Genomic DNA, 26,758 nt, shown 5'->3' with positions numbered 1-26,758 from the left:
TTTTTATTTTGTTTATGAGTAGATGGGCTTGTATCGGAGGGGGGGCGGAGGGTTATAAATTGCAGTTAACCCCGGCTAAATCTTTTTAATTCTCTCCCAGAATATGAAAGCTTAAACCCTTCCCTTCCAAACCTTTACATTGCTATATACATTTTATCAATCTACGCGATGTCGGTGGTGGTGCTGCTGTATGTGGTGATAAAAATAAGAGAAGGAAAATCCAGTTGTTGGCAGCCTAAAATCTGTAGGCAACTTAAGATTCCTTCCGGGTTGTTATTTTTAATGCCACGCTGTTTACATTTGTTTACTTGACAAACATGTTGAAGAGAGACCTAGAGATAATGCCTTGTTGATCTGGCTCCGGTTGTTCGAAGGTCGGATAACGCTATCGACAAGAAAAATCTCTATCCAGTGGATGAAGAAAAACTCGATGTCAAATTGTGCCATTTTATGCAGTATGATTTTTAGGTTTATTAGTAGTGACTTTGATGATGCTCGACTTATGAATTAGCTGTTACCCCCCGTGTTTTTTTAAAAGCAAGTCACAAATTGAAGTTGATGCAAGTTTCATGCATGACATAAAATCCGCTTCGAGAGGGTTGACTGTTGTATCACAGAACAAACGCGTAAAAACTTTATGTAACGTGAAAGGATCAAATCGTCAACCATCGTCAGCAGGTTGAGCCTGATTTATTTCATAAGAAACTCATGTTACTATCACCTATTTAAAAACATGGTATAACGTGCTTAGTGACATAATGATCAGCCAAACTTTTCGGTTTGCTGTGTGGTGATTAAATGCTGAAAGAATAACATAACCTTAGTTCTTATAAAGCAAACTACTTTATAACACGAAAAGGTAAAATTCATTCACTCCTACTGGCAATATTCTAACGTCGCGCACATGAGATTTCTCGTTCTTTTCTTCTTAAAAAAAAATGCTCCTTGATACAAACTAATTGAATTTAAAAAGTCAAAGTAGTGTAGCGGTTATAAAAATTCTTAATGAAGGTATTAATCTCGACTTTATGGCTCCTCCCAGTCGAAGTTGTCACTCGTCAGGAGTGGTACTGAGGAGCTGATAACTGCGAACAACTCCGCGCTTCCTCTTCAAGTTCCAGGCGAAGTACGACACACCCATAACACAGACAGCAGCAAAAACAGCCATAGCGGCAACAAGAGGGGTGAATTGACCTGGAAAAGGATATTTTTCACTATTTGTTAACAGAAAAGCTCGTCCCTTTAAATTTGATTCAAGGTCTTGAATTAGAGAAAGACATGGTGTGGGAAATGTCATTGGAACGGGAGAGAGACAGAGAAATCAAGGCTTGTTCAACTGCTGCTAAAATTCCTTTCCCTTTCATCTGCAAGATCTTTCAATGCCACTAATAATCTTCTTTTAAACGTTCCCCTAACCATTCCCCGTACTCATGTAAACGTGACTGGAGAGAGGTATGGTGAGTGTAAGATGCTTTTCACAAGAAGCCGCCAAAACGACTCAAGGAGGGTTCGAACTAGAGCTTCTCTATATGGAAGTCTAGCGCAGTACCCATTAGCGCACGCTATTTCCTGGGCAACCCTTTTTTCCCGCCGAGGTAAAATGAAAAGCTGATCTACCTTATGAAACTTTGAAACTTTGTTTTTATTAGACACTACGGTACACTCTAATGCTTTTGTAAAGGAAAACTTACTGCTGTTTTCAATCTCATGCAGTTCGATGTCCACCTGGGACTCTGTTTCATCGCTTTTCTCTGCTCCCCGCATGAAAGGTCCCTGGGCCAATAGATACTCCTCATCATTCGTTTCCTGAGTGTACAGCGACCTCCTTCGCCTTGAGTTACGCAGACAGCCTTGTGCGCAGCGTGAGTTGGGATCGTCTGCGTCACATACCTTGACCTTGCAGTGCATGTAAACAAACGGATTATTACCCAGGAACTTGAACGCTTCCAGGCTAAACCTTTCCCTTCTTTTATCATTTGATTGCCTGCGCTCCAAGGTGTCGTCTTCGGAACATCTGTAAAGGAAGACATATTGTCAATCTCTTGAAACTGACGCCTTCTGAGGTCTGATGATAGGGTTGCGTGGCAGTGGAGCTTTGAGGAGTGGTCAAACGATATCTCCAAGAAATTCTGCATTTCTGGTTATCTTACTGTCATATAGCTTCTTAGAAATGTTTTGTGCGGGGCAGAATTTAGTTATTTTCTAGAGAGCAGCTTTATAAACAAAGCCGTTCAAAACTGAATATTGAAAACGTTTCATATGCGGATAACCTAAAAACAAGAAACGGTATCACCATACATTGCTGAGCCCATGTAAATGTGACAATTGCTTAACTAAGGTAGTAATGCCTTGAATGGTGATCAGCTATTAAGTGAAAGAGTGAGTATTGAAATTGAAATGAGATATTGCACTAAACATGTCAGAACAGCCAGTTACTGCAAAGCGAGGATTAAAGGAACAGAATGATTAATAGGAAAATGTCCCTCTCTTCTCTCAGAGAAGAGTTGAGTGACTCCTTTGAATTCGGCTTTTAGGCTCGTCACATAACCTATATCTCCATGGAGCATGCATGTTACGTTAGGAGCCTGAACGAAGGCTGCATGAGAGGCCAAGTCTAAAGCTATCAGGGGTGAAAAAAAGTGACAACAAGTTATTCATACCCATCTTTGATGAATACGTATTTCAATCCAGGTTTATTGGGATTGGCATCGGGTGTGGCAAAACACGTTTCTGCTAAAATCGCAAGCCGCGAATCCTCTGTGTCCACGCTCACTTGCACGAACAAAATTTTCCTCAACGGCACGGTTACTGGAAAATCTCGCTTTGTGTATTGACGTTCATATGAATCATCTGGGAAAATATTCATCTCCAGTACGAACTCTCCCAATCCTTTCTCGGAGAAAACGATTTTTTTGCTCTCCACTTGCAGACCAACGGCGGACACGACTCCCGTATCTGAGTAAGCGCAGGTGAAAGGTATCTCCACTTCACGGACACGAGTGATTATCTGATCATCCTCCACGGGAATCTCCTCCACCGTATTCATGTAAGTCACGAAATCCTCGATGTGGCTTTTTGTTGTACCACATGCTGTCAGGTCCGTCTCAAGAATGTAGCGGTCGCGAGCTGGATTCTCTGTAGCTCCACAGCTTTCATTAGTAAGACGAATATGTTCCACGTCCAGGCCATTAAGAACGCTCTTTGGAATGCTGATAGACATCTCGTTTTGTCCACAAGTAACAATGACCTCTATACAAAATAAACCGGTGTTGCAAAATGTTAATGAAGCGATAAATATAATTCTTTAGGGGCTTAATCTAATGAAATGAGTGGCACTCACCGTCGTCGTCCGGCGGGGAAACTGAAAAAGAGAAAAAAAAACAATTCATGTCAAAATCTTAAATTATTTCTTATCTAAACTATATTCTTCCACCGGATGACTACTTTTGAGGCCTTCATTACGCACTACGGCCGTCTAAAGAAAACCTGTGTCCGAAAAAAAATAAGCTTGCACTATATCATGATCCAGTCCAAACTACACGGTTTTCTATAGCAGTTAACAACTATTCAGCTAAGTAGAGATAAATGATGATAGATGCCATACTAGAACCAAAGCACTGCGCTTATTTCTGTCAATTAACCGCAGAAAGTGATCAGAAACTAGATTCTTGACTCTCGACTTTGTCTGTTCGGTTGCCGGTTCGGAGGTGAATAGTACTTCCCAATCACCTCCGAGGTGGCCAATCAGCGCTCGAAAAAAGCTTTTTCTACCTCTGTGGTACCTGTAAACTGATGGAAATCACGATTTTCTTCCTTATATTGTATGGGATAGTTTGAAATTTCATCGACTACCATGACCATTAGACTGGGGCTTCATCTTTCTTACCTCCTGAAGCTTCGCTCGGACCCTCACCAGATGGACCATCAAAGAGAAATTCAGCCCGATCTCCAAGTGGATCAGCTCGCTCGTCTCTGACAGCATCGGTTCCTATATCTTGATTGTTCATTAAAAAAAAAAGGGGAGAAACTTGAATATGTGAAGGCAATCATGGTCATTATAGTTATTGCAACGTCTTTGGTGGGTGAACAATTGGAAGATCAGAAGTATGAGCTCCAATTATTTGATTAATCCATTCACTAGTCTATCTATCTATCTATTTATCTATCTATCTATCTAGCTTTCTATCTATCTATCTATCTAACTTTCTATTTATCTATCTAGCTTTCTATCCATCCATCTAGTTATTTTATTGAAATCCAAATTTGCATGACATAAGCGTGATGTGAAAATTGGAAAACTGAGGCCAAATGATGGTGACAGAATATTCCGCAATGTTATGTAATGAAGTTTTGTTCCTACTTGCTTTGCTTTGTTTATCAATAGGTTCTTTTACCTTAGGAACTCTATAACCTTGACTTTGAATAGCTTTGGCATAAATTTGATACTCGTGGATGATCACATCTAAAATTAGCACCGATGAAAATTGCCCTTTCAGACAAACATGTTCTCGATGAGGCTGTTATCAGTAATCCCTAGATTTCCAGTTAGCTCTTAATTGCATTTATGGTAAAGGGCCAACTTGGATTTGTGCGTTCTGGATTTGATGAAAATTTTCTAAGTTGCATGCCTAAAGATTAGCTGCATCAAACTGATCATGATTTACGCTGGTATCACTATTTCAACCATAACTCAATTAATAGAAATAATATTTTATCTTTCGTTGAGGGCCTCAGTTAAAGCTCCAGGGTTAAAGAGGCCCTAACTACGTTTGGGGCATTGGTGCTTGTGTCATGTGCACTAAATAATACGTCCAGTCAGACTAGTATATCATCTAGCTCTTCCATGAAATAGGGATAAAAATGCATATGAGTGTATATGAAGTGAATCATGTGGATTTGATCTCTGATATGTAAATAAATGAAAGGATATATAATCTCTGTAGTCTGTATAACGAGTTCGCGAAGGTAAATTGCATGTACTAACACCGGAAAAATTTAGGACTTCTGCAACATGTAAAATTTACTTTTGGGTAAATCACTGCAAGACAACTCCATTATCAAAAAAATGATGGCACCTTTGGCAAATGATTAATTTTTTGAAGAAATTAGAGGTGGAATTTTGCTATTTATCTAACGACTGAGGTGACTTTATGAGTGATATCCGCTTGAGTGGCTTCAATCAATACATGGATGAAAATACTGTTACTCTGTAGATAGCATCACGCAAAAGTCTTTATTGACGTTGATCAGCGTCAAATGTTTCCACATTGGCCGCTCTAAAGAAACGAGAAAGCTCAAGGCTTCAAATAATTTGATAATAATATCAGGCGAATCTTCTTCTCAAAATGGTATACTAAATCGAGGAATCAGGCATGTCCAATAGAGCAGGTTTTGATAAATATTTGTCCATTTCTTTTGTGGTTTCCAATTAACATATTTTGGTTGATGAATGAACACTCAAACGATAGTTTGGCATATACATATCTCTTGAAAGTATAAAAAACGCTAATTAAACCAAAGAAACTGCAAAGGTTTATTACTGAATTTCAAAAATATGAAAAATGGCTTCCTTATTTCATAATATCGGTTGAATTAGAAAACCATAACAAAATTCAAGATTCTTGAAAGGATGAATCCAATTTGAATAACTTCCAATCCTCTGATCTATTGTTTTATTCATCTGTGGATTTTTGTTAACGGCACCAATAAGACCTTCATGCTCTAGTAGGGTATCGTACGAAGGCTCAATACATTTCCTGGTGGCAAATGATTCCGGAAAAGTCGTCAGACTTTGCGTAATTAGACATGTTAGAGTCTTGCTGTCAGCACGTGCAAACGTATCCGAAACTACCAGTTTTGTCTTGGAGCTTCTGTGATGAAATTGATTAAAAAATCACTTTCTGTTTTTCTCTCGGTGTTATGGAATAAGTACAAAAAAAATGCCATTCTTTGAGAAGTTATTATCCGCAGGCCCTCGTTCCGGTGGTCCCGCAAGTTCGATTCCAGCTAACACTTTTTCTAGACTACTCCCGGTGTGGCTCTGGATGTACCGCATTCAGTTCCTCGACCATTTTAATAGTAAACTGCCCTTGCGTTTACGCGTACCATGAGCAGTTTTAACAGGCCTCCTTCGATTTATCTAAACTAATTATGTGCCGTCATGTCGGTAAAGTGCCTGCTTTATTGATATTCTCTTGGTGTCTGTGAAATAGCTCCAATAGCGAAGTGCGCATCTATTTCTATGGATATTTGCATGTTACGCCAGTTAATTGTGTCGGTACCTCGACTGGTCAGATCTCATGCCCTATCTATAAACGTAATGGCTGCCATACGGTTGACAGCCGGTAGAGCAAGCAACACAACTCAGTTCATGTGTGTATTAGTAAATAAAACCGTTGCCTAAATAAACTAATATCACGTAGGTCCGATTCTTCTAATATATTCAATACTTCAACGCGGAAAAAAATACTTTCTTTTGTCTTGTGCTATTTCTCTGGTTTTGTTGGCAACAATCAGTGTTCATACCTAGTTACTCGGTGTTTACGAGAAAGTAAATAACACCGGGACACTCGGGGTTTGTTAAGTTGACTCAGGAAGTCAGCGGCACGGAATATAGAGACTTTCATTTACGTTCCAGAAGTACGATATAAAGGCTAGCCGAACTGTACAAGGTTTTCGCGACCGTTCAAAAGTTCATGCCCTTCCTGAGCTTTTGATAACGTCACTGCCTCTTGTGATAAACGCAAAGTACACTTAAAAACGAGGCGTAATGCATTGATTAAATGACGCACTTTCTTAGTGTTTATTTATGTATTTTTTTTGCAATTACATTCTAGAACTCTAACCATTTTCCGGCTCAATTATCTCATAATCATTTGAAACGCTTGAAATTTTTTAAAAAAAATTATACAATTTCAATCTTATTTACTGAAAAAATTATCTGTGTCAGCAGACTATGTCTTGTAGAGAATTTCGTTTGACGTTTCACATCCTGAGCTTTTTTCCGAGTTGGAAATTGTACGTCATCAAAATAAGATATTGTCATGCAATAAATTTTCGTTATGTAAACAGCAGCGGAGTTCCACCATTATATTACTCGTTTCTCATAATTTTTTTTGTTTGTTGTTTGTTTGTTTGCCTGTTTGCTTTTGTTTTGTTTTTGTTGTTGATCTAAAGGACAGTTTCAAAAACAGGACTTGCTTATCGCGAAGACTCAGCTCGGATGGGGAGCAAGTTAGTTCATTCAAAACCTTCATGTATATGTGTTTATGTTCCAACTAACAAAGTTACACTTTCTCCAACCACCAACTCACTTATTCTTAAGATTTTAAAAAATTTTGATCCGCGACTGGCTCATAAATAGATTGGAAAATAAACGAAAGAAAAAGAAACTGGACCAAACCCTGCACAACTGCATGTTTGACGTTCACTAAAAGAGAAAACTGATATCTGTTATGCGGTCAGATGCGCAAGGCAACCTGGCTATCTGTATTTAACTAGACTTCTGGGCTGTGACTTTATATACAGAACTATTAAGTTAGTAGTTTGAAGAAAAGGTGTCGGAGTTAATTTAATTGGGCTGGTTATTACAGTGATGACAGAGAAAAGGTAATCCCCTGAAATCTTAAAGAAGGGTAAATTCGCATTCGTACAATTGAGTCCTGACGAGAACTCAAACTAACATCACCGACAAACCATTACAAACATATTGAACGATATCTTACTGCATGAGTGAAACGTTTTAGAGTATCGCAAAAATATTCAGTCGGTCATGATTTAAGGATATTGTGGTCAAATTGGGGTTATTTTTTCCGGTTTGAGAGAAGAAAAGACTCATGCTTCCATCCCTGGGGGCCTAAAAAAATTCCGCTTTCTCTGAATGAGATCAGCCAACCGATACGCCCTTTGATTACCTCTTTGTCTTGTTTGAAATTCAAAAGTTCAAGTAAAGGGAAAAGCCATTGACATGACGTAGTCCACTACATGTTTCATCATCTTCGCTATCTCAAATAATATTATTTCGAAATGATGATAAAAGTTTTAGTTGTAGCCATTAAAATTTTCCCTGTACAGATGACTTTTTGACGAAATGCTCTGTTGGGATATGAAAGCCCCCGTGTGTTGAGTAGCATTTTATATTAAACACATAATGCATGTTTAGTCGTTTTAGTAACTTGCTGCATCGACAGCTGTTTAACCATTTCACCTAAATCGCCTCACTACCTCGCCGCATTGTCGCATGGACTGGATGTTAAACAATTTTATCGACTGATATTGAGATAGAGCGTTTTGATGGAAAAACCGAATTCTCAGTTATTCGCAACAAAGTAACGAGTTTACATCCGTTGAGAGAGGTTGGTTTCAGATATTGGAATTGAAGCGGAAGGATTAATGGCCATCATAGAATTGAATGGAAAAATCCTCGACAAGGGTATCCGAAAAAAAAAAATTAGGATGCACGAGCCTTGTGCAAACTTAGAGTTTTCTGCTTTTGCTATACGTGGAAAGGTTACTCATGCACCAAAGCTGTCAATCGTGCAAGCGTTTGACAAAAAAAAAAAAAAAAAGACAAGAAAAAAGAAGATTTTTACCTTGTCTTGCTACTTCTGGCGTTTCAAATATATACGATGTAACTGCCACATTATTGACAGCAAAAATAAGGAGCAACAACACTCTCTTCATATCTGAATTCAACGCAACCAGCGCTCCAAAACACTCACTTCACACTGCACTGATCTGCACCAACATATAAAGCCAACCTATTTGATTGAATGCGGAAAAAAAAATTTTTTCTTTGTCTTAATTTTCCGCTTCCATTAAAATAAAAATCCAAATAAATTAATAATAATAGTGAGAAACACTGCTGGTATCTTTCACCGCTCGTGAAAGATAGATTTTTGTGACAGCTGGGATATTTAATAAATATCGGTTTTCAGTAACTCGGCATAAAGTAAGGAAAGCTGACCCAAATATTTTAATTATGTCATGTTAATTAGAATTAAACGTCATCAATGATTACAAGTACCCTATTAAATAATGCATTTTAGTAATACGTAATATAATCCAACGCCGACCTATAGAAAATTAATAAACTTTAGTTGATAAATTATATCACCATGGAAATACTTAAGCAAACAGTTTAAAATGATATGCGCATAATTCTTAAGTTGACGAATTGATCAAATGCACTTCAATTTGATGGAGGACTTAAGTTAAGTTACAGTTGTTTGAAACATTTTGCCGATAGGCACTTACTGGGCGGTTTCAATCGAGAATCCATTCGAAACAGTTTACTTTTACGTAAGGCAGTACGGAATTTATGCAGTCACAAGTTTGAAGATGACATGCATTAGTAAGAAACTGATTAAAAGTAAACTTAGAAAATACAAACAGAGAGATGAGCTCTGTTCTGTGCCTTACGAAATCCATTTTATCTGGAAGGGCTGTATTGATCAGTTCTAAATTGACTTGAAACGTTTAAATACGCAAAATGTAACTGTAACGGTTATTGATTCAGTTTCTTACCCCCAAAAAATTCACCTTTTGATTAATCAAAGAATTTTCTCATTTTTCTCTCAGTTGTTAAGGTAGTAAATTACTGTTCTTAGTAACCATAGTAACCTGCTATTCAGTTCATGACGAATGCATCACTGTCTTGCGTTATTCTCGTGGGATTTAGCCGTCTTGTGTTGGTGTTTGGCAATGGTGAAGAAGAACCAAGACTTAGAAAGGTGGTTGTTTTTTTCGACGAATCAGTGGTTGACTCATTTTTTTCTTCAAACAAATCATCAGTTATATGGACTCTTTCTCTGGATAGTTTAGCTAGGACAATAATGGCAACCTTAGGAAGCAGCAGTCCTACAAGGCTAACACAGCCGACCAAAATGAAGAGGCTGCAATAAACGTAATCCCTCCAAGAAGACGCTCCTGCGTTGAAGTACGTTGGTAAAAATATGATCCATAAAGAACACGTTATGTACAACGTGATACCTATGTGTTTTGCTTCGTTGAAATTTCTGGGAAAACTTCGAGTTTTGAAGGCATACACAGTGCAAAGGAACATTAGGAGTAGGTTATAGGACATGTTAACAGCAAGACTAAGGCCGCTAACGTTACAAATAAGCGAGGCTTCTAGAGGCGAATGGTAAATCACGGTGGCGTTTGGTGGGTCCGAAAGAGTCCATATTGTGGTAACCAGAAGCTGTACTGCAATGAGCCCCAAGGAGATGAGGACCTGGGACATGGGCCTTATTAAAGACGGTCTCGCTGCTGAGTGCCTGGCATGGTTAAATATACGATAAATACGATTTGTTTTCATTAGTAATGGCGCGTAGCAAACGGTGAAGCACGTACTTCCAATGAAACGACGAAGTGCGCATATAAAATCAGTAGGCTTGGCCAAACAAACAAAGGAAGCCGTATAACACAAAACGATTCCGATGAATATGAAAAAAGATAGTTCCCTTCCCGCTGCTTTAATCACACTGTCATGGCGTTTAATGACGTAGAACGCAAACGCTCCTATGGCAATGAAGATCCAGAATCCCGCGAGTAACCTTAGTGAAGTTGATATCGGATCATTCCACTGAAGATGAGAAAGTTCAAGTTTTACACACCTCTGTAAACTCAAGTCTGGTTTGTAACCAAGGTCACACGCTTTGCAAGTGTTGTTTATGATCGCTTCATTAACTTCACAGGATATACAGTTCCAACAACATTTCGGGTTGAGGGCTTTGGGCTTTGTTATTTGCTTTAAGGTACAGGAGTCACTACAGTATGAATAAGGTGGACGTGTTACGACATTTCCCCATGAGATAAGAGCATCATCAATCCTCAGTTCACCTTTTATGTCTTTGGTAGAATTTACAAGATAATTCCATGCCCCAACGCGGACATATTTCCATGAGCCATCTCTCCTTTGTTGGAAATTTAAGACGTTATAGATACCATCCATTTCTTGGTTCTCATTAAATTTCAAACTCATGTTAAACGATGAGTCTGGGAATGTTACATTCTTCAAGTAATCCATGAGACTTCTTTTTTTCAGTCTTTCTCTCATTGGCTGGCAAATTCCAGTCTGCTCTGGGCAAAGATCTCTTTGCATGTCGTCAAGAGCATGCGCCATAGCGTAAACCGCGTTTACAACGACACGAACTGGCGCAAGTTCTATATCACGCGGTAGTGACAGGTTGCTCTTGCATGGTGTAAGCGAGTGAGCTGCCGAATTTCTAGTCTCACAATTCAAAACAGATTTCACAACTTCTTCGAACCATGAATTGTTTGCTTTTGGAGAAGTAGTTCCTCCCAGGGTACTGTTTAGGTTTATCAAGAAATCCGAGAATTCATTTACGATTCCATCACCGTGTCCAACTGTAAGAGAGCCATTGGCTATTTCTTCGTTGCCCTCAGTGACGTCAATACGATTGCTCCAGCCACTGCTTCCAAGCCACGTAAGACCTTGTACACCAGACTCCTTAGCTGCACGGAGCAAACCAGCCGAGTCAGTCTGGGTTGTAAATAGCACAATCACGTGAGCATGACCAGTTTTGCGTCGTGATATCTTTCGAACAGCAGACACATAATTTGCTTTAGTTGGAAAGCTGGGGAGACTTTCAACTTCTGCTGTACAGATACCAGATTGCCGAGCGACCCTGTGAAATATGTTCATTCCTTTTCTGCCGTAATTTCCGTGCGAATTGATCGTGTGAACGTACGTCCAGCCATAATGTCGAAGGACATCCGCCAGAGCTTGAGCTTGAAAGGAGTCAGGAGGCACCGTCCTAAAAAAATTCCTATAAAGTTCCTTGTCACTTAACTCCACGCTCGACGAGCCATAACTTATTTGAGGAATTTCAAAAACTCGCAACAGATTCGCCACTGCTATGGAAACATCGCTTTTGAAAGGACCAATAACTCCAACGAGAGGTTTCGGTTCATCCAAAAGCGTGTATTTAATGATGTCCTTTGCACGGTCCGCTGCAATCGTCTGACTTCGGCATGTGTCGAATATCTTCGCTCCGATAGTGATGTTCTGCAGCAATTCGGTGTCATGATTGATTTTTCGGAGAGCAAACAGCATAGCAGCCAAATATTGGAATCCAGGCTGTGGATCTATTTCACCACATTTATTCTCGGTTACAGTACTTCTCTTGTGAACGGGGAAAAGTCCGCCAAAAATAACATCTCCATCCATTTGAAGTTGCTGAATGTCTGCAACAACTACCATTGAAAATTATTAGAGTTGACACGAGTTTTCAATTGGTACATTCTATAAACTACTACATATTTCTTAGCGACTAAGGAAAACCTATTATTATATAGATACTGATGACATACCAAGATTTTACCTTTTACTAAAAAATTATATCTTCATCGCGCGCAGTAAAGATCCTATTTTTCACGGGCGAGGATATTGGTGTCGCCATGGTTACTAACATGATCAGCCAATTACAAAAGAGCTTCCCGCTCAGGCGCGTGGCCGGTTCTTTTTCTCTTCTTTATTAGAATTTTGACTGTTTGGGACAGAAAATATAAGTAATATTGTCTTTATTTCTCCTTAGGAATTTCATCAGTATCTATAAAATAAACAGAACATATTACATGGCTGTTTAGGGATACGAATTTTATCTTCTCGTGCTGAAAGTATCTCTCACGAGTTCTCTCGATTTTCACGAAAAGATAAAATTCGTATCCCCAAGCGGCCACGTAATATCCTCTGTTTTTATTGTTAACAGGTTTTTGTATCTGTTGATCAGTGATGATGATCGTAAGGGGGGGATTTATGACGCTAAATAGTTTGAGAGAGGGACTAGTTGGTAAACTTTGAGAAATCTTCTTGCCCAACCTCAACAGATGTCGACGACGATGTGAAGTAGGTAAGATTCTGCCATCAACGACGGCCTAACATTACTAGCGGTTGAGTCTTACAGCCAGCTACATCTCAATAAGACTGATCTACAAGGAACATATTCAAATAGAGAAAAAAGTACTCTGACACTTTCATAAAAGATTATTTTTTGATATCAGAAAAAATTCATCTAGATAGCGCTCATGCTTCGAAAACCAGTATGGTAATGGGACCCAGTGGAATCCAATTCGGTCGAAAATCATACGAGTAATAACAAAATCGATTTGTTGCTATCGCTAATTAATCATAAAAATGACAATTGCTCAAGCAAAAAAAAAAAACTCTCCATTTTTAAAAAAGCCCCAATTTAGGAATCTGGGTACTGTTTCTTTGGTCATTGAAACCAAGGTTGTGATTGGTTGATTTAAACTACAACTTTGAATGTGATCGGCTTATTGAACCGTCCGATAAACTGTTCGATAACAACTTGGCAAGCGAATTACTGGAAAGTAGGAGTTTTTTAAACCAATCCCAATCGAGGCAATTGTAATTTTTTTTTTTAACTTGACGAACGTAAACATCCTAGGCAAGTTAGCCACTCATTTTCGCCAATTTTTTTTTCTTTCAACGTGTTATGATAACATATTGAATATAAGATCTCGCAAGTTTCACTCCCGCTTTTCCTGAATTGTCTGGCTCTATTATTTTCAATCGCACCTTAGCCTCATGGCAATTGTATTTCAAAGAAACACAAAGGCAGTAAATTAATTTAGTATTCATTTCTGTGATCGTAACTTATTTACTGAAACCAGGAAACGCTGTGTGCATATCCGTCCCTGAATCTAATATTCGCAAAATGTAATACGCGATGAAGACCTTACAACCACTTAGAGAGTTAAACAAATACTTTTATCGACAGTACATTTTTCGTAAAGTTTAATTGCGCGCTATACGAGAAAGAAAGTTGACAGAGTTATTTTTATATGACATAATTGAGCCCCTTCATGATTAAAAAATCATAAAAAATCATAAAAAATTTTTATATTTCAGTACCAGGCCATTTTAAGCAAAATTCGTCCCAAAATAATGACGGATATTGCGCTTTTCACGGAGCAGGTTTTTTGCAGGCCCACTGTCTTTTATTTAAGCAAATGTTCAAGCATTTACGCAATCGCCTTAAAATTTAAACGGCTCTTTTTCAGGAGCAAAATTATATTCCATCATCGCGTATCCGGTTCATTTTAAAAAGGAACTTTCAACAGCTGATCCATATAATTTGTTCCAATTTTTGGTCATTAAGTCGCGATATTCTTCCCCGTTCGGGACCATAACTGTTCTTTTTATCAGGTTATTTTTTCCTCTGTGCAATTTTTTTGTCCTTTTATTTAGAGGGTTTAAAATATACTTTTGTAATCCCGCATCCCACCGCGAGGAACATTTTTATCCCGATCCCGCCGGGTTCAAACCAAGTTGCTCGAGTTCACCGCCAACTGACGGAGAAATTATAGCCTTTACAATGTTGAAAATGTACTCTCATTATGCAGAAAAGTAAAGACTTGCTTAACGCATATTTGGCTAGCTTAAAAAAAACAGTATATAACAGTGTTTACGCGGGACAAAAACTCCACACACGAAGGACCTAAAGTAAAACTATCCTATTACATAGATAAATTCTCCAGCCGATCACACAACGAAAAAGTCTCCGATCCCACACCCCGCCTCGATTTTAAGCTTTATCCCGCATCCCGCCAAACCTATGTTCGATTCTGTATTTACCTATTGTTTTATTTGATGATGGTTTGGTATCTTAAGAAGTGTGTTTCGACCTATGAACGATTTATGTACGCTTTCAAAAGAGCACAAATAATGTTCATCAACACGGATAATAAGCGAAACATTTGGTCAGGGGGAGCGTAATGTAGAGAGGTTGTTAGATATTTGCTCAAGCTATGGTCGTGACTTAAAATCTAAATTTGAAATAGCATTTTGAAATTTGCCTTAAGAAGTTCATCCTGAATTTTTTTAGACTTTAATTCATGAAAAGGCTGAGTAAATATGACTATTTACAAGCTATCTCGAGCTCTGTTACACAACACTGAGGTTTTTGATGATAAAAAGAACCTTTTGGAATATTTAGTTTTAAAATGTAAGTAAAGTAAGGTCAGTGCAGGTGTATTGTTACAAGCATTGCGAATCATTAGTGAAGCGAAGGTGCTGGCCTGTCATCGTTTTTCTGAGTTAGCAAATTCTAACCGAATATCAAACATGAAGATACGTCTGTCGCACATGAAACTGTCAGGTCTTGTGTTATCAGTTAGATAATTACTTTCTGTAGAAGGGCATGGCGTTCGAAATTAGATCTCACTACATACCGAAAACTTGGCTGAAAAGATGAACTTGCCACAAAATTGCGTATCCAAGAATTCTTGGGCCAGTCATCGTTCGGATTCGGCCCCTGAGCTGGTTTTGTCTTGGCCTCGGTTCGTTGGCTAACTCAAAATCTCTGTAAACACGATAACTTATGTTTAGCACGTCGAAGCAAAATATGAATTTCAAATGTGAAAACTCTCTCTCTGTTTACCCCCAAAAAGTTTAGTTCATAAATAGAAGTTAGCCTCATTTGCGTCTCAGTCTGAATTTGCTAGACTGTTTGGGGTAGACTTACCGATTATAGCAAAAGAAAAACTTAATTCGCTCACTTTACCCTCCGTGAAAGATAATTTCATATCCCACTACACAACAAAATGTCAATTTCCGATGGAACTGATGTTGTCACTGAAGTTGTTTTCGTCATTCAATACTAATGTGGGTGGCTGGTGTGGTGTCAAGTCATTGTGACATGACATTACATCTGATTTATGTCATGTTCGTGTAAATTCGTAACTAATTAGAATACTTTATCATTTGCGTACACCTGCACGGTTACCTTAATTTTTAATTGTACGTACGTTTAGATCAAGTTGCTTTTTTTTTCCATCGCACTGTGTTAAATGTCTTAAATCAGAAAAACACAATGATAACCTTGAAACTCACGGCAGCGGCTAAAAAAGGTTAAACCCGCAATAAATACGGCGACTACTTTGGCCGGTTGAAATCCAACTAATTATCATTTGCTATTCACAAAAAAAATACTGTCATGTTTGATAAGTAAATGGAGCCAAGTTGTGTTTTAGTAACGAAAACTCTGATGAAAAGATAGCTTTTACAATGCCCTTCTTCCTTATCGTATATTAATCAGCATATCGCCTGTGTTCACCTCTCGCCTGTCATGCGCTAATCAATAGTTTCCTTTAATTATCTGAAAGGAAAAACCACCTGCTGTAGTTTTCTAGCACAGGACGCTAATACTATGCCCCATTTTCACTAATAGTATAACCAGCCATGAACACTTACAAAGAGAGAACGAACTTTCAAAATTCAATAAATTTGTGTCCATCAGTCCTATAAGGATTCAATCGAGGGGTCGAAGTAGAACTGACTCAAATTTTGTGAAAACGTGTAAATCACCGCAACTGTTGCCTTCCGTAACTACTAATCGCAACTGTGGAACGCCTTTTTGGTTTTACTCCTAATTCAAACTTATTTTCAAGTTCTCACGGGGTGCTGAGTGCGCTTCGGTGGTTCTAATTTCGAGAAATTAAAAAAACCTGATAAGCCTGATATATTTTATAAAATAATCACGGAAATTAAGACCTACCCTCTAAGAAAGTCCATACTGTAAGTTGCGGAAACACTTTTTACGCTCGAATTTATGTCTTTTGCGAAGCGCGCCTGGGCCATATTTATCGAGCAGAAAAAAAACCCGGTCCTTAACCTACAGTGCGGACCTCAAACTCGGTTAGTAAGAAGTATTTACAAAGCTATGTGTCTTGGATTGTAGCTCATCGTACTCGAACGGTATAGTCTACGCATTATCGAAGAATGAATAGGCCACTTCCGAGTTCTCGCTGTTCAGTGATATGGTGCCGAAATTACGGCGCGAGGAATTAGTGCCACGGTGATAAAAATCACTCAGCTGAATGCCTCTCTCCCCTAAATAATTTTTCACTCTCCCACACCATGAGCCCACACTAAATTTTGAGAATTTTTTTCTCAATTCCACCACAACGACATTTACCTGATTCTTTGTACCGATGAGAGCGACTTCGCATTTAGCCTCGTCCTCGAGTCGTAATTCCTGTACCAGATCACTGAACCGCGCCCACTCGGAAGTGGCTGAACCTACAGGTGAAGGTCCCAAAACTCAGTCACAAAGAAATTTGGCCCTTACACGTTGCGAATAATATTCAAAATTATTCAACGTTCATGCGAAACTTGAGACGATCTCGTTTCACATCGAAATAAAAAACAAAATGCACAAATTAATATTTTACTTTTTCTGGTCTTGACCAGTCTTATGCGACAAAAGATGACGTAATGTCCTATCTTTGTTGATCAAGAACCGTTGTGGTCTGTTTTATGACTTTTATCAAAAACAAAATGGTTCACGAATCACGTTTTATTCAGGTCTTCATTCACGCGTCACGTTGAAATAAAAAAATTAGTTCACATGGACATGAAATGTCTTTATCAATTTTAATTCACGAATTATGTAAAAATCAAATCACGATTCACGAAAAAAAAGAAACGCCTAATCACGCTTCACGCAAAAAAGTTTGAGAGGGGACCTGGAAGCTAGCTATCACAACGTTAAAATGGCGGACTCCGAGACAGAATGTTTACCAGCAGATTGGGAAGACAATGATCGAATGAATTTTATGTTTTCCGCTTTTCCTGAGAGCAGAGAGGTGAACCCAAAACACTGGGACTCTAAGCTGAATTTTTGGAGTAAAGCAATTCTGGAAAACTGTGAACACCACGAAGATATTTTTATTAATTTGGCGACCTTGAAATGTCGGTTTACGCGAAACAGTTTGACACCGCTCGGGCTTCGCATTGTTCTGAAACAAATGATTCAGCAAGGAAAGCTTGTACGAAAACAGGATTTTATGAACTCTAATAACGATGGCTGGATGTCGTGGTCTTTTGGATTGGCGAAGAGATCTTTTTGGTGGGGTGTCCATACTGTAATGGGAAGCGATGATGCCGTAAATCTGGATGATAAATTCGTTTTAGTCGATGCAGCAAAGGTATAGATTACATTTACTTGGAGTATTAAAGGGAAAAATTTCCGCACAGCCCCATACTTAATTATGCATGTACATCTTACTGGTGATACACTGAATAATAAAGCCCCATATGTGGATGTATAATGATGTATGGGGCTGTGCGGAAATTTTGCCTATTAAAGTTTACAAATTCCAGATATCAACCAGAGTTTACTTGTCCCAGATCCGTTGCCTGGACCCCCCTTCCCCCCCTCCCCCCAGAGTCTTACTGAAAGCTGTTGTGACTGTAGCCCATCCTTGATATGATTTTTTTATTCAGTTAATTACTTCTTTTTGCCATAACCTTGACATGAACAAGAAAAACAGGAAAAGGAAAACCCAACTAGGAAAACTCCTTTTCCTTCTGAGTCGTCAACACTGACATAAAATCAAGCATATCTACTGCTGCTGCTCGTTATTCAATAAATTTGCAAAGCAATACAACGTGTTCGTGTGTAATAAGGTAACTTTTTTCATTGTGTAAATTTTCTGATGTTGACTTATCGCTTTTTCAAACTCAAAAGTTTTTTGTTACACACAACAATGTAACACAGAGGAAACTTGTAGCACTGAATAACAAAAACACATTTTTTGCTCCATGCAGGTAAAAAATTGAATATGTGTGTCTGACTACCTAGTGTCCGAGCGTATGAAATGTGGCGGTGCAGTTAACAGATACTGTGATAGTCAGAAATATTTACCAAATTCCCATAGAAAACACTTTATGCATCACCCCCTGGGAATGGTCTATAATTGACAATAATTGTCAACTAATAGGGCATGCTAATTACTGACTCTTGATAACAAAAAATTTGTATCTTATGTGAAAAAATTTTGAGAGCTTATGCATCAAGGAAAAGGAGAGACTCTTGTACAAATAGTTGAAACTGCTGACAAGATTTAACTGGTGTGTGTTAAAAATGTTAAAAGATTCTAACAGAATCACTCTCTGAGCTTGGCTGCTTACTAGAAAATCAGAAAATTTTAATACCCTGAGTAACCTAACCTTTTGAAAAGTGTCTTCCATTGTGGATAAGATTTGATGGCAGAAGCCACCAATTTTTAGCCTTCTCCCTCTTTTATTCCATCTCTTTTGTGGCCAGGTTATTATTTTACTAATGACTGTTTTCACTTTTAATTTAGAATTTTAAGTATATATGAGTTGTTTTTAAAATAGTTCTTGTGCATGATGACATCATTTATTGAAAAATCACTCCCATGCCTTATTTACACTAAACTTTTCGTGAATCTTTGCCAATTTCTTGTTGTGTCTATGTGGGTATTCTTTTGGTTTCAGTTTGATAGGAGTACTTTCTCATTAAAACTCATCAGTCTTCACCAAGTGAGGCTTGAGGTTGTAATAGTAATAATTATTGAGTCTTTAGATGTAAACATGTAAAGGGTCTATTGTATAGTAATAATAATAACAACTTTATTTAAGGAGGGTAACACATAACAGAAATTCAACTGATGCACTAGTGGCTCTCGATCCTAAAAGTACCTTATTAGAGTTAAAATGTATAAAATGTTTGTAAAATAAATTTGAGATTACGGTTACAACACAGCAATCACCATGGTTTAAAGTTAATTCTCCCAGCTGAAAACCAAACATTTTATTGTCAGCTTGCTATTAGGCCTTTGCATTCAGTAGGGTAGCCAAAAATGCACCTTCTAGATGATGATGATGATGATGATTTCCTTTTGATAGCAATAACAAACTGACACATAATAGATACAATTTTGCACAGGACATTTATAGGATCAGGCTCTGCCACTTTTTCAAGGTCAAATTATAATTTAAGAACTGGAAAACTCACAGAAAAATCAACAGAGCAAAGACAAGAACCCATAACAAATTCAATCTACATATGATGCCAGGATTGAGAAGGAAACCTGGCTGGCAGTGGTGGGAGGGAAACTCTCTTACTTCAGAACCCTCCCTGCTCTTTGCAAACTTTTCATTACCCACACCCCCTCCCTCATCTTCTGTCCTTTGGAATTTAGTTTATTTAAGTATTAAAGAGACTTAGCTACTGATAACTTTCCAGGGACATCTTTAAGTTGAATTAAACTCCAAAGTGTCCCTTTTCTTTTCAGATTTTAAATGTCAAATTTCACATGATGCAAACTTAACAATTTTGTTGTGATTTCTATGTCTGAAGGAAAATGCAGAATGGCTTCTCGCCAAACATTACGCAGGCGTGCAATGTGAAACAACAGACCATGTTATACCATGGAATGTGATGAAAATGCGTTGTAAGAAGTTTGATGATGAAACCCTCGAAGTTCTTTTGGCATATTTACAACAGCATGGTAAAGCAGTTGTATATGTTACACCTGAAGGAGAGAAGGTAGGTATCTGTGGTGCTTCAGAATTCATGAGAGTGGATAATACTTATATCACTGGGGCTTGTCATGTAATGTGCACTGAATAATACTCATTGAACTATTGATGTTCAAGATATAACTTTGCTACTCAATCAAGGGGTTTATGAAGAAATGTTTGGACAAAGATTACGTGTGAGTTCATTATTTTGGTGTGAATAGGTTGCCTGTGATTGAGGACAGCCTATGTATCACAAACCACTAACTTTAAATTTTCCTTTTAGTGGCTTTTGACTGTGATTTTTTGATATAAAAGCTTTCATTTCATAAATAGGACGTAATAAAATTTGTCACTGGACTGTATTTGAAACTTCAAACCATGTTTTCATTGGATAATAGACCAGCCTTGGAGTCAAAGGAAAAAAAAGCAGAGGTGTAAAATATATTGTGGTCCTTTACACCCCAATTTAAACCTTTAACTCCCAAGATCTCACTAGTAATTCTCCTCACTGTCTGTCATTAGATTCTTATTATGACAACTAATTGACAATTTTTGTAGGTTATCAAGTTTGCAAGAAAAGGTGAAGAGAAGGTGACAGCAGTTTCTGACAATGATGTTGATATTGTGAGGTTAGATGTCTATTCTTGTTTTTCTAAAATGCCCTTAAGAAGTTTGCAGTAACTATTAAATGTTATTTATTTCCCATTCACAGAAATGTTCAAAAGCTGTTTCATCAACCCTTTAAATCCTAAGATCTCATTGTTGATTCTCCCTTTTAGCTACTACACAATTTCTTGCTAATAAGTTATGAGAATTTGGTGTTAGATCAAGATAAAAACTTCAACCTGATCATTTTAGAAAAAGGAATGTAAAAAAAGTTACCACTGACATTTTGGTTACTACTGTTGCCTTCTTCAGAAAAGATGAAAATGCAAGGATATGGTGTTTGGCCAACAAAGAATTTTCATCCAATGTTGCTATGGCCTTTGTGTGTTCTTTTGTGCTTGTTTTTAGTGTATGCGCTGTCTGACCAGTGTAAACACAATCACAGTCTTTACATTTGATCTTGTACACGATGCCTCTCTTTTTGTCTTTTGGCTTTTAAAGTATGCTTGAGATGGAGGGGATAGGCTTGTGGGTGACCTCGATGTTGAAACATATACCAAGCAGGACACCATTAAACATTATTTTGCATTTTTATCTTTGCTGAAGAAGGCAACAGTTACGGTGGTAGCTGAAACGTCCAAAAAAAAAAACTTTTTTTGGCCAGTGTCAACTTTTTTTATTCTTTTTACCAAAGTTTTTAATATGCCTGGCTACACACTGAATATTTTTAATTTCAACCTGATCAGTATAAGTATTCTCATTACCTGTTTATGGGATATTGTATGGATGTTACAGGAAGAGGTTATATGTTAATCACTTCTGGAATTTAAAGGGTGAAACAGTTTGAAATTGTTTTCTTCAAAGAAGCTGCTTAAACCAATTTTTGTTGACTTCAAATTTAGGACACTGAAAATACAAGTTACTGATTACACAAACCTTTTGGAAAATTCTGTGATTCAAGTCTCTGTTTTTCAGATTTTCATTCAATTTAACACAGTTTAACTAAACTTATTTTGCTGGTGTGAATGGGTATTATTTAATGAAGTAAATCTTGGTGAGCCTTTAAGATCCCTATTGATCCAGTGCAACTGTTTGTTCCTTTTGAGTCCTGCCATTTGTATCCATTGCATTATTGTAAGGTGTTCTCAAAATTACATAATTATATAATATGTGATTATGTTTATATACACCTGTATATATTAGTGAAAGAATATGATTTTAAAATACTGTTTTAAAAAAATCTGTACCTTTGCATTTAAGCCTGTGTTTACTTCAGGTGCATTTCAATCTATTATCTCTAGGCTCCGGAAGACAGTGGCCAGCCTAACTCTTCAAGTAAATAAACTGTCAGATGAAGTTGAAAGGTGATGAATGAATTGTTGTCATTTACTTTTCTGTGATCTTGTACATAGCAGGGACTGTGATTTGTGATGTGTATTAAAAATTATTATTATCTTTATTCTTAAAGTTGTAGATTACAAGCAGCTGGTTTTGCAAAGGAAGGTTCTAGAACAAAGGTGGGTACAAACCTTCATTTAAGACACTTCTGATTTTTTCATTTGCTACATGCAAAACTGCCAGATAGTTTGAGTGTTTTAGTAAGTTGCTGTAGTGTGGACTCTGTATGTCAGTCATTGTTTCATTTAGTCAATCAGTGTGTCTGTTTGTTCGTCAGTCAGTCAGTCTGTCTGTTAAGCAGTCAATTAGTCTTTTGGTCCATCACTCAGTCAGTCAGTCAGTCAGCCAGTCTGTCAGTCTGTCAATCATCATACAACTTAAAAATATAAAAACCACTTTCTAAGGTGTGTTTATTTTGCATAACAGGCCCTAAAACTGCTTCGCAGAAAGGAACTAAGAAAACGAACATTGGACAAGGCAATTGCAGACTTGCAGTCATTCGAAGAAATTTTACATAGAATCCAAAATGCGCACACAGATAGATTGGTGAGAAATGACTGCTTTGCACATTTTAGTAATATGATAATGAATACCTTAAGGTTGGCATACAGAATGTAAGGCTTTATGTGAAACTGTATTATTGTTCCCTTTATATAAAAGTGTAAGTCTTACATTTAGGCCAAGCCATTCATAGCGCAGGATTGTATCTTGGGCTTATTACACAATGCAGTGTCAACTGACCGAAAGTATTGCCACTTCCTTTGGATTGCATGTTACTCTGTAGTCTGTTGCAGGTTCATTAGTTTGTCAGAATTAATTAACAGATTGCTTGTGCTGACCCTCATTCCCAGCATTCCTCATATTCTAACCCCCTCTCTTTCTCCAAGGGGGGAGGGGTCGTGAGGGATTATTGGAACAAGGGTGGAGTACCAGCAAACTGTCAGTAAACTCTGGTAAAATGTTGTTGGCTTGGTCCCCCCTTTATAAAACATGGTGGAAAGATGTACAGTGTACAAAGGCTATAGTGTCTTACACATTGACAACAGCAATGGCTTGAATTTTTTAAGGCTTGTAATCTTTTTTTGTATCTTTGTAAATCTCCCAAGTTTCCATTTTTTATCTCTTGTTAGGTTATCGAGGCTTTGAAGGCAGGAACAGCAGCACTGAAGGGGGCACATTCAGGCATGACAATTGAAAAAGTTGAGGATGTAATTGATGACCTTAATGAAGTGAGTCCATTTCAGGTTTCCTTTTTCATAAAAAGAATCTGACATAACAGGTTCTGTGTCAGTTGGGGGGGAAGGGGGGTATTACAAGACTGTTTCGTTTTATCTTCTGAGTTGATAAAGCAAACTGGCCACTGTAAAGAGTTTCTAAAGCTGATGTGTGGAGCATTTGCCCATATCACTCCACCAGCATACTGAATGCATTGAACTGAGTGGAGTGCAATTTTGGTCTGAAATCATAATTGAAAGTGATTTCAAAACCACTCAGTTCAATCGCATCCACCTGACTTTGCAATTACAAAATTCAATGATTCAAATACAGAATTTTTAAGTTTGTGCAAATATTTTATTGATCCAGTACTGAGCTGGTTTGTAGAGAGTTGCAAAAATTGTTTTTTTCCCTTGCAATTTGATTGGTTGCATTAAACAAGCCTCGAAATATGATAAGTTGTTGTTGTGTTGAAGTAAAGAAGTAATCTAGAGCAAAAAAATGGTGTGATTTGTGGTTAAATTGCACCTGTGAGAGCCAATCAGATTGTAAGGATCAGCAGTGATTTCAAAATAGATGTAATAAATTCAAGAACTGTTGAGTGGAGTAGATTTTAACCCCCCTGGCCCCCGTTTTTAAAAAATAGCTCGAGGTAAAGATCATTGGCACAAAGCAGCTCATAATTCTATAATTCCAGCTTCTTAGAGCTTGATACTGCCAACATCAAACAGCGAAGATAAGGAGGGCGGTAAAATATGTAAGAAATCGTCACATAAAGGGAGTAAATGATGAAAGTCAACCGACTCCGAGCTGTTGTTCATTTATGAATCTGCTCAACAGCGTTTATACATGGGTTCGAAATGTAGACATGTATGCCATCTGTAGTGACGCATTTAAATGTTGCATTGGGACTGAGAAAGAACACGTATAAGTGTCTGTTTGAATTTCTTTGATGCAGGGAATAAATGAATCTCAAGACATAAATTCAGCGATATTGGAAGGTGAGGTGAACCGAATTGCTCTATATTTCTCGCTTCTTTGAGTGGGCACTCAACGAGGCGAAAGAAATCAGTGAGAAAAATATTAATGTTAGCGCGCCGCGCAGAACTCTGGGAGTGAGGGGCACGAAAAGTCACCCAGCCGTGCGGAGGTAAAACGGCTCTCTTTCCTAGTTTGGAGTCCTTACTTTAAGTGCGCCTCACTCTCAGAGTTCCACGCGGCGCGCATACGTCAATTTTTTTTCCTCGGATATTTTTTTTCTTTTGACTCGCTTGACGGACTTCATCGAAAAGGAGGGACTGCTCATAGTCTATACTGAGGAATAACTTTTTCCTTTGGATTTCCAGAGCAATCCAGCGTTTCACTGGTTTTGCTCAACAATGAGATGTAAACTTCGACAATATCGTGTCTTAGACTTTTACGATTTTTGCGCTTGTAAATACCAATAAGTGGTGTTGTTCGTTTAGAATTGTATACGCCAAGTTCTCTTTTTCTCCTGATTGACTTGCCTTTTTTATAAGCTGTTAAATTAATTTGATTTCGATCGTATTTCTTGTTAACTTCTGCTTTTCCCTCTTTCATCATGTCAGTATCAACCTGTTTTGTTTAATTTTACAATACCCAAAAAGTTCATTTTCATCTTCATTTCAGGTAATGTGCGACGACTTTCTGAGGCATCTGGGATAGGACCGGATGAGATGGGGGAACTGGAACGAGAATTAGAGAGCCTCGATATCGGGGAAAAAGGTATTGTCAAACTTGCCGAACTGATCGTTTTGCTATAAATGAGCCTGAGATGAAACTCATTTAGGCCCTCAGTGCACTCAGTTTATGACAATACAATGTAGTTCAAAAGTGATTCTTGAGAGAATTTGAGCTCTGACCAGTTTCGCTTACACGGGGGAATGCATCACCAACTGAATTACAGAGAACTTGTTTAGGAGCTCGGCCATATATTATGTTCATATCATATGACAAGAGTCTTCAACAGGTGGGTTATGTTTTTCTCCTTTTTAGATTCGGGCTCCGCTGCGGGTTACCAGTACCACTCGACTTCATCTAGGGTAGCTCAAAGGCCTGGTTCGGACACGGAACTTCCCAAGTTACCTCCAGTCCCCTCGCACAGCCCGGATGCATCTGAAAATCTATCAACGAGACAGAAAACAAAAAGCCTTGTAGCCAGCTAAGTTATTTTAAGAAGCCTAGCCTCGCTTTAAGCGGGAAGAGAATGTAGGGGGACAAAGGAACATTATTAGGATTTACCTTTCCGTGCTGTTGTTGGCGTGATGTTGTACGAAGTAAATTGTAGTTTTCATTTTTGTGATTAAGAAAATTATCGAAGGGAAAATTTTTAGCTTCCTGTAGAAAAGGTGGAAAGAGTCTCACGCCGGCTTCTTAAAATCGAACGGACATTGCAAAGAAACCTCCAGCTCAACGATTAATTGAGAATAGCTAACATTACCATCCCTCTACCTCCTCCCCAGTCCTCTTTGGGTAAGAACTCGTGCATCTCAATCTAAGACGTCTTTTTTGTTCAAACTTTAGACCCGAAAAAAAAAAATCTCAATTGCCTTAGTATCGTACTGAATAATTCAACACTCTTTCCCCATAGACCGATTGGGACATAATGGAACATTATGGAACATTTACTCCTGGGACATTGGGGTTGCTATGGGAACAGACGTAAAATATCAAACTAGACGATCAAATGTCCCTTCCCCTGTATTATTTGGGATATGAAACCATGGCAATACGCACACATCACGTCTCTGATACAACTTTTATCAGGGAGTTTTACAGTATCAAAGAACAGATTTCAAATCTTCCTAAACACATAACTGGTTGATACGTAGAAACGTAAGTGTTTGATGGACAAGCGGGTAAGTAAGTGTTTTATTTTGAGGGATATCTGTATGGGTTAACTTTAGCGTGTAAAATATCATTTATTGAAAGGATACAGAATTTATGACAGGTCATATTGTTAGCACACAGAAGCCTTCAACTAGGCTTTGAATTGTTTTATTTGTAAATGTAAACTTGCTTGTTATCCTTAGTTATTCCCCTTTTTGTTGTATGTATGCGATTCAAATAAAAAACTTCTTTTTCATCTTTTAAAGTATTTCCGTTTATCTCCAAGGTACTAGTACTCTCCAGTTATCTGCCGTCTCAGAGAAGACAGAGTATGCCTCTAGTTAGGTAGACCGTTAAGACCGTGCGCTC

The 26,758-nt window shown here is 38.0% G+C and overlaps 3 protein-coding genes across 4 annotated transcripts; 1 reads left to right on the top strand and 2 right to left on the bottom strand.

Moving 5' to 3' along the window:
- Positions 1 to 671: 671 nt before the first annotated feature.
- Positions 672 to 8,747, bottom strand: LOC113664850 (ZP domain-containing protein). The gene is made up of 6 exons (XM_027180469.2): positions 8,592 to 8,747; positions 3,887 to 3,994; positions 3,341 to 3,361; positions 2,661 to 3,249; positions 1,692 to 2,014; positions 672 to 1,194 (listed from the first exon to the last, which is right to left on the bottom strand). Exons 1-6 carry the CDS (start codon positions 8,680 to 8,682, stop codon positions 1,052 to 1,054), a joined length of 1,275 nt encoding a protein of 424 aa, XP_027036270.2. The 5' UTR covers positions 8,683 to 8,747; the 3' UTR covers positions 672 to 1,051.
- Positions 8,748 to 8,951: 204 nt separating this feature from the next.
- Positions 8,952 to 15,750, bottom strand: LOC113664849 (metabotropic glutamate receptor 2). The gene is made up of 3 exons (XM_089198181.1): positions 15,513 to 15,750; positions 15,220 to 15,350; positions 8,952 to 12,219 (listed from the first exon to the last, which is right to left on the bottom strand). The coding sequence occupies exons 2-3, from the start codon at positions 15,284 to 15,286 to the stop codon at positions 9,629 to 9,631; spliced, it is 2,658 nt and encodes an 885-aa protein (XP_089054307.1). The 5' UTR covers positions 15,287 to 15,350; positions 15,513 to 15,750; the 3' UTR covers positions 8,952 to 9,628.
- A 1,718-nt stretch (positions 15,751 to 17,468) lies between these two features.
- Positions 17,469 to 26,654, top strand: LOC113664857 (charged multivesicular body protein 7). 2 transcript variants are annotated; one of them, XM_027180476.2, is made up of 10 exons: positions 17,469 to 17,976; positions 20,157 to 20,345; positions 20,879 to 20,949; positions 22,228 to 22,290; positions 22,395 to 22,443; positions 22,751 to 22,870; positions 23,455 to 23,553; positions 24,498 to 24,540; positions 25,190 to 25,285; positions 25,556 to 26,654. In XM_027180476.2, exons 1-10 carry the CDS (start codon positions 17,542 to 17,544, stop codon positions 25,723 to 25,725), a joined length of 1,335 nt encoding a protein of 444 aa, XP_027036277.2. In that variant the 5' UTR covers positions 17,469 to 17,541; the 3' UTR covers positions 25,726 to 26,654. The 2 variants fall into 2 exon arrangements, with proteins under 2 accessions (XP_027036277.2, XP_089054313.1); XM_089198187.1 differs by having other exon boundaries at positions 17,520 to 17,976; positions 22,401 to 22,443.
- Positions 26,655 to 26,758: the final 104 nt, after the last annotated feature.

Source organism: Pocillopora damicornis, chromosome 2 (assembly GCF_964200805.1).
Source record: "Pocillopora damicornis chromosome 2, jaPocDami1.2, whole genome shotgun sequence".
Lineage (NCBI taxonomy): Eukaryota > Metazoa > Cnidaria > Anthozoa > Scleractinia > Pocilloporidae > Pocillopora > Pocillopora damicornis.
This window is presented reverse-complemented; position numbering and strand designations above follow the sequence as displayed.

Excerpts from the sequence above, each read along its gene's own strand:
- LOC113664849 (XM_089198181.1), bottom strand. The coding sequence starts at position 15,286 with ATGACTGGCCCAAGAATTCTTGGATACGCAATTTTGTGGCAAGTTCAT. Across the intron at positions 12,220-15,219 it reads TCTTTTCAGCCAAGTTTTCG|TTGTTGCAGACATTCAGCAA; the intron begins GTATGTAGTGAG and ends TTTCAATGGTAG.
- LOC113664857 (XM_027180476.2), top strand. The coding sequence starts at position 17,542 with ATGGCGGACTCCGAGACAGAATGTTTACCAGCAGATTGGGAAGACAAT. Across the intron at positions 17,977-20,156 it reads TTTTAGTCGATGCAGCAAAG|GAAAATGCAGAATGGCTTCT; the intron begins GTATAGATTACA and ends CTATGTCTGAAG. Across the intron at positions 24,541-25,189 it reads AAATTCAGCGATATTGGAAG|GTAATGTGCGACGACTTTCT; the intron begins GTGAGGTGAACC and ends TCTTCATTTCAG.
- LOC113664850 (XM_027180469.2), bottom strand. The coding sequence starts at position 8,682 with ATGAAGAGAGTGTTGTTGCTCCTTATTTTTGCTGTCAATAATGTGGCA. Across the intron at positions 3,250-3,340 it reads TTCCCCGCCGGACGACGACG|AGGTCATTGTTACTTGTGGA; the intron begins GTGAGTGCCACT and ends TATTTTGTATAG. Across the intron at positions 2,015-2,660 it reads TACGTATTCATCAAAGATGG|ATGTTCCGAAGACGACACCT; the intron begins GTATGAATAACT and ends CTTCCTTTACAG.